A 6,564-nucleotide genomic window follows, 5' to 3' on the forward strand; every position below is an offset into this window, starting at 1 on the left:
GGGCAGTAAGGCCGCTGCCACAGGACTGTGTGTGTGTGTGACGTTTGTGTACGTGTACGTGTGCGTGTATGTGTATGTGTATGTGTATGTGTATGTGTACGTGTGTGTGTGTGTGTATGTGTGTGTGTGTGTGTGTGTGTGTGTGTGCGCCTGTGCATGTGTGTGAACGTGCGTGCGTGCGTGTGTGTGGGTGAATGCACGTGCACGCTAAAAGGGGTGTGGTCATACTTAGCATGCAAAACAAATACAATCAACCCTATGTTCTGAATCTGAGTCAATCTCTTGAGCAGATAAGCAGGGCGTTGGGTCACATGCTCCAGTGTAAGTGTATGTCGGACTAATAGTCTTCTCCTGCCAGGCACTATCATCAACGGAGGCACTCACCGCTGAGAACTAAAAGCTGAGAACATATTTCAAACTAAATGACTTGATTTCATAACTAACAAACTCATGAACTAATTAACTTCCGTGAAATCAGGGTAGCGGGGGTCCGCGCTCATGAACGCCATCGCCTGAGAAAAGAAGGCATCGGCATCAAACGACAACATAGTATGACATCATCCTCATTTCCTGTTTGTCATTTTCTTAAAAAACAAAGTGACAGGAAGAAATTGCGAACTAACCACCGAGAGTTAATGTCTTTACTTTGTCAAAAACATAGAACGGAGGCATCCTCGAAGAAAGCAGGGAAGACAAAGAAGAGAAGAGAGAAGTACTTCTTTCGCCGTGGCGTTTACAGCAGACCCACACAATAACAGCGATGTCGGCCACTCTATTATTCAGCAGCTGGGAGGCCCGAGAGAGGCCCCCACGCCGACCCGCAACCCGATCGGTGCCGGCTCGCTGCCGGGGCTCACCCACTCCACGCAAAGTGACAGCCGTCAGAAGGAACCCTAGCAAGACAGCGAGATCCTATAGCCTGACCCTATGGTGGCGGAGGGGACCCAAAAGGATAACAAGTACAGCTGAAGCAGGCGTTTCCCCCCGCCACCGCCCGCTGATACGGTACACTTTTAGCGAGGGAGAACCTGTGCTCATAAGTGTTGTTTGTCAGACATTAGAATGATGGATGGCAATGCTTTGACTCTTAATACTCTGACGGAATCGAGTGTGGTGAACTGGTTAACTGGTAATTTTAACGGTTTTCAAACAAATGAAACGGGAGTTTTGGCTTCAATACTTTCAGCAAAGCTCCAAACACTGTATAATAATTTGTATACCCTCTGGTTCTCCTTAAAGACCCCAAAACACCCAAAACACCCAAAGTTAAAGACCCAAAACCTTCATAATATGACCACAGACTTAATGAATACCTTGTTCACGTGTCGTCATGAGCAGCCTTTTTGTTTTGTACAAAACGGAAGAGAACTTTAACCAGTAGGCATTAGGGGGGAGGACAATAGTCTCTATATTCATCCATCCATTCACACACTCATCTCTCCCACCCACCTGGATCCTTCCCCAGGAGGTAGGGCACAGGTGTGTCTTTGTTCCACAGATTGCCCTCCCTTCCTCCAGTCCCAACGACTCTCAGAAACACATACTCCCTTGTCACCTGGCTATCACTGGTGTGTGTGTCTGTGTGTGTGTGTGTGTGTGTGTGTGTGTGTGTGTGTGTGTGTGTGTGTGTGTGTGTGTGTGTGTGTGTGTGTGTGTGTGTGTGTGTGTGTGTGTGTGTGTGTGTGTCTGCTGTAGCAGAACAGAAATACGTGTGCAAGACTTGGAGGGAGAGACACAAGACAAGCCATGTTGTGAACAAGGAGGCATATCATGCATGAAACAAACACAAAAACTAGAGCAGACAAAGGCCTCTAACGCCTCACAGACTTTATACATTTATCACTACTTCATACTTTCGTCGAGTATGAAGTGTGACTTTTTTTTCAGATTTGAGATGAAGGATTTGGATTATATGCCAGGGCATGGGTGGATGGGTTTGTGTTTTGTGTTTCTGCAATGTTACCAAACATTTTTCAAACGTTAATATATGTGTTAACTGTAGCTGTAACTGTTGACGCTAAGTTCAGTCCTTCTGGCCCGAATCTACAATTAAAGAGGTGCTGCCGAAGGCGCTTCCATGTTTCAAAAAGAGAGAGGGAGTCAGAGCGAGAGAGAGAGAGAGAGTCAGAAAAAAACAGACAGAGAGAGAGAGACAGAGACAGAGAAAGAGAGAAAACAGACTGCAATTACAGAGTGAAACTTTAAACCCAGTTTACCACTAATGCTCTCCCTCCACACTTCACAACACATTGATCTGAAATCCCTCGGGCAGATAAGCAGTCGAACACAACAGGAAACCAGAATGTATACAGCTATAAAGAGGCAAATTATCACTGTGATATTTTATTCCTCCGCTACTTGACCACCATGCCAAAGAAGACTTTCGACAGATTACGACGATTCTTCTCCTTAGTCAGTTGACATTGGATTGAACTAAATCATTACACAAGAACGTAATTTATGGCTTCCAGACTCTTCCTGAGCATTAAGTGCTGTATTGGGAGACGGGCAGTGAGGACATTAACATAGCCATAATTATATTTTTAATGAATCCACTGTTGCTTAAAATTAATTAATTCTCCGTCAATCTTGCCGAGCGTGACTACAAAACAATAATTTGTATTTTGCTCATAAAAATGCACGGCCAGTTCCCACCAATTACATCAGTGTAGATTAAACCCACGCTGATGAATATAATTCATTGCCGCGGCACGGCAATGAATGGCTCTGGTTTGGGGTGGAAAGAAAATGGCTTTTCAAGTTCAGCCGATACGATTGACAGAATCAAAATAAAGGCCAAAACTAATCATATGACAAGAGGGCTTCTGACCACCGATTACAGGGCAGATTCAGGTTGAACTCCCGCTTCAAAACACAACCTGGTACTTAGAGGAGATACATACTGATCTTCTCTACTTTATTGCTGTCTGGTATAACACGCGTCTCTCTCCCTTCTGTCTGTATGTGCATGTGCAGTGTGCACATGCGCGTTCAGGTTCAGATGGCGCCCACTGAGGAATGAGGATGGACACACACACAGACACACAGACACCCAACCAACCATGCACACACACGCACACGCGCACACACACACACACACACACAGAACATAAGCACAAGGGCAGCTCCCTAGCCATGGAAAGGACGAGCCGGCCAGGGGGTATTCATGCTTCGCCTGTCCTTCTAAACGACTGACCTACCCAAGCCTCTGGGACCGACGGGGAGAAATACACTTGACCGCAAACTGAAAAACAACAAAAACACAAACGCACACAGGAGACTCTTGTTTTCCCACAAAACAAACTGTGACAGGTATGGGTCGAAGAGGGTTTGCCGCCATGTACGGTGTGCGTGTGCGCGTGTGTGTGTTAACAGTGCGGTCAACATTTCCTTGGACACGCGCCACTGAACTGGAGGTGTGTGTGTGTGTGTGTGTGTGTGCATGCGTGTGCGTTTTCAGGTTGCACTCAGTTGTAAGGTTGTTAACGTTCTTGCTTGGAATTGAGCAAGTGTTGTCGTCCTTAAATGCATCTCTCACCCAAAGTTAACCAGATTGAGGTGGAGTTTTTTCATTTTCTTGGGAGGTGAGCCGGAGGGGCGGGCATGTGTCTGCCTCCCGCCACGAGTACTCCAACGGTTGTGACTCCAACGAGACAACATTAAACAAATGTGCATAACCTTAACCAGCAGGTGGCTGCAGATATCCTTCATAATACTAACTCTTGCAGCGATAATAAAGATAATCCTCTGGTTTTATTACATTGTGTGTGTGTGTGTGTGTGTGTGTGTGTGTGTGTGTGTGTGTGTGTGTGTGTGTGTGTGTGTGTGTGTGTGTGTGTATACGAGCGTGTATGCACTTGTGTGTGTGTGTATGTGTACGCGCGTGTGTGTGTGTGTGTGTGTGTGTGCATATGTGCGTGTGTGTGTGAGAGGCTGCATGGTCTCTGTCTACGAGCAGCGGATGGGGGCCGTGTGGGAAGCAGTCAGCGAGCCTTGAGCCTGTGATGAACCATCTATTTTTTCTGTGACAGAGCGGGATTCTCCCCAGGGACCATGCCAAAGCCAAGGGGAAACGGGAAGAGGAGGAGGAGGTGGTAAACATAATGTATTAAACCGTCTGTCCCAAAGTCTTCATCGCCCTCCTCGTCTGCCTACTGTCAATCAATCTGTCAATCGCACTTCCCCTCTTGATTGTGGATTTTTCGATGTGTCAGAAAATTGTCAGACTTTAATCTCTCGATAAGGCGATGGTTGATACAACTCATAAAGACCAAGCACGCAGTCACTCAGACTCAACTCAACGTCTCGCTGTTTCTAGTCCCTGGTTATGTTTTCTCTCTCTCTCTCTCTCTCTCTCTCTCTCTCTCTCTCTCTCTCTCTCTCTCTCTCTCTCTCTCTCTCTCTCTCTCTCTCTCTCTCTCTCTCTCTCTCTCTCTCTCTCTCTCTCTCTCTCTCTCTCTCTCTCTCTCTCTCTCTCTCTCTCTCTCTCTCTCTCAGACATGGGCTTTGGACACTGTAACTGAGTAACCTGCAGCATCTGGACTGAATTGGGCTGAATCTGATGCTTGTGTAGCATGCCAAGCTTGCAAATCCTGCAGACATGTACATGTAGGACTTGACTGTCAGTCGGCACGGTGTGTGCATGTGTGCGTGTGTGAGAGCAGGAGAGCGAGAGAGAGAGAGAGAGAGAGAGAGAGAGAGAGAGAGAGAGAGAGTTACGCGATACTGTTTCTATATGTCTAAGAGACTAACAGGGGATGTGGAATGGGAAATGACACACGGTGGAAGAAGGTTAATGCGGTGAACGTGATGCGTGATTTGCTGTGAAAGCGAGGCATGTTCGAAAACACAAGCCCTGACTGTGTTTTCTCCTGTATTTTGTGATGTCTGTGTGGATACTGCGCAAGCCGCAACTTTTTCACAACAAAGAAAGTAAGTAAGAAAGAATAAAAATAGAAAATAAAGAAAATACAAACAAACAAAGACCGAAACAAAGAAAGAGACAAAAATGAACAGCTACACAAAGAGGAAAGAAACAATATTTTAGCTATTTTATAGTATACTTTTGGATGGAATTGATGGAATTGTGTCATCTTCTTTACGGTGGGGTTAAAAAACGACCAAGGCTTTTATAACGAACAGAGAAAACAGTATATGCCTCGCAGAGCACGGGTTAATTTCTTGAACAAAATAGCCATTCATGCATGCTGCACGTCCCTTTATTATCAGGAGGTGGATGACACTATTGGATTTAAGTGGTTCCCAGTGGCCCGCAAAGTGATTTGTAGGGAGAAGCGGTCATTTACGAAAAAATATGAGAATCCGTTCGGGGTTTTTGTTTACCCATGCACTGTTGTTCCCTTTTTTTCAAAACGTGTAAAACATTGGAATAATTAACAAGTCGCCCACACTCAATCTCACAAAGAGCGTTTGTTTGGGTAGAAAACTCAATCCACTAACGCAGACAGAGACATAAACAACAAAGGATTTCATTCTCGTGTTAGCAAAAAAAAAGTGGCATATTAGATCTAACGGAACATCAGGTTGCACATCAGTTCAGAAACCAGAGTCAATGTGAGGAGGAGCGGACACGATTTTATTCCCACTATTCAAATCCTGGTGGAGAGAGACACAACGGTCCCGGTTCCCCGTTCCCCTCCTCTTACCTCCACGCTGAACGGCTGCTCCTCTCCGTTCACCGCGCATAAAATCCACAGCAGGAACTGCACGCACAGCGTCCCTATGCACAAGCTACTCAAACATCTCCTAGAATGGAGGTCTAATAAAACCATAGTGGCCCTTTGGATTTTTGTCTGTTTGTTTTCGATAACAGTCAACCAGAAAAAACAACAAGCGGGCACGGAGTAGATCCTAGACGTTTAGGAGGGACATCGCCGGGTATATCTTTCTTCCGTGCCCACTGGGAAAGAGGAAAAGGCTTCGTCCTATCCCCCCTATCTCTTCGTCTATCTCCGGTGATCCCGTGTAAAATAATCATTCGCCACGGCTCTCAGTCGCTTCCTCTCTACGAGTCTCGCTTGTCCCCGGTTTGGTCCTCCGGCACGGTCGCTGCACAACGATTCCTCTTGACAGACACATTTAGCTCGATTCCTGCGCTGCGCGGCATAGCTGCCAGTTTTCAACCATATTTCCCAGTTACTGCGCATGCGCGCGCCATTCCGAAGCCCCCCTTGTCCAGGGCGCACACATCACTCCCCCTTTCCTGGACCGCACTCACAGGCCGGCATCACTGTAAAAGGTTTGGTCCACACGGAACTCTAGTCGTTCACATGCAAGCCTTTATTGTTGTTGTTTTTTGCAGATGCCCATTATCGAAGAGCATCTTCCGTCCTCATCAATGATACACTTAATATAGCCCACAAAATACACACATGTAAAATTAACAAGTACAACTGATGCCTATTTTCCATCTTTTAATGATCTTGAGGTGGACTAAGTGGATGTTGGAGGAGCAGAGCATTGGCAGATGTGCTGATGATGAGGCTATGTTTCCATTATTTAAACGCTGTTCAATAAATATCATATGCACTGGTGCACCAACAC

General features: G+C 46.1%; 1 protein-coding gene across 1 annotated transcript in view; it reads right to left on the reverse strand.

Moving 5' to 3' along the window:
- Window positions 1-6,138, reverse strand: part of LOC130376813 (matrix metalloproteinase-16-like) — a 59,848-nt gene extending 53,710 nt beyond the window's left edge. The window contains exon 1 of the mRNA XM_056583704.1: window positions 5,667-6,138. Coding sequence (XP_056439679.1) covers window positions 5,667-5,792 — 126 coding nt within the window. The 5' untranslated portion in view covers window positions 5,793-6,138. The remainder of the gene's footprint in view (window positions 1-5,666) is intronic.
- Between the last annotated feature and the right edge of the window lie 426 nt (window positions 6,139-6,564).

Source organism: Gadus chalcogrammus, chromosome 23 (genome assembly GCF_026213295.1).
Source record: "Gadus chalcogrammus isolate NIFS_2021 chromosome 23, NIFS_Gcha_1.0, whole genome shotgun sequence".
Taxonomy (NCBI): domain Eukaryota; kingdom Metazoa; phylum Chordata; class Actinopteri; order Gadiformes; family Gadidae; genus Gadus; species Gadus chalcogrammus.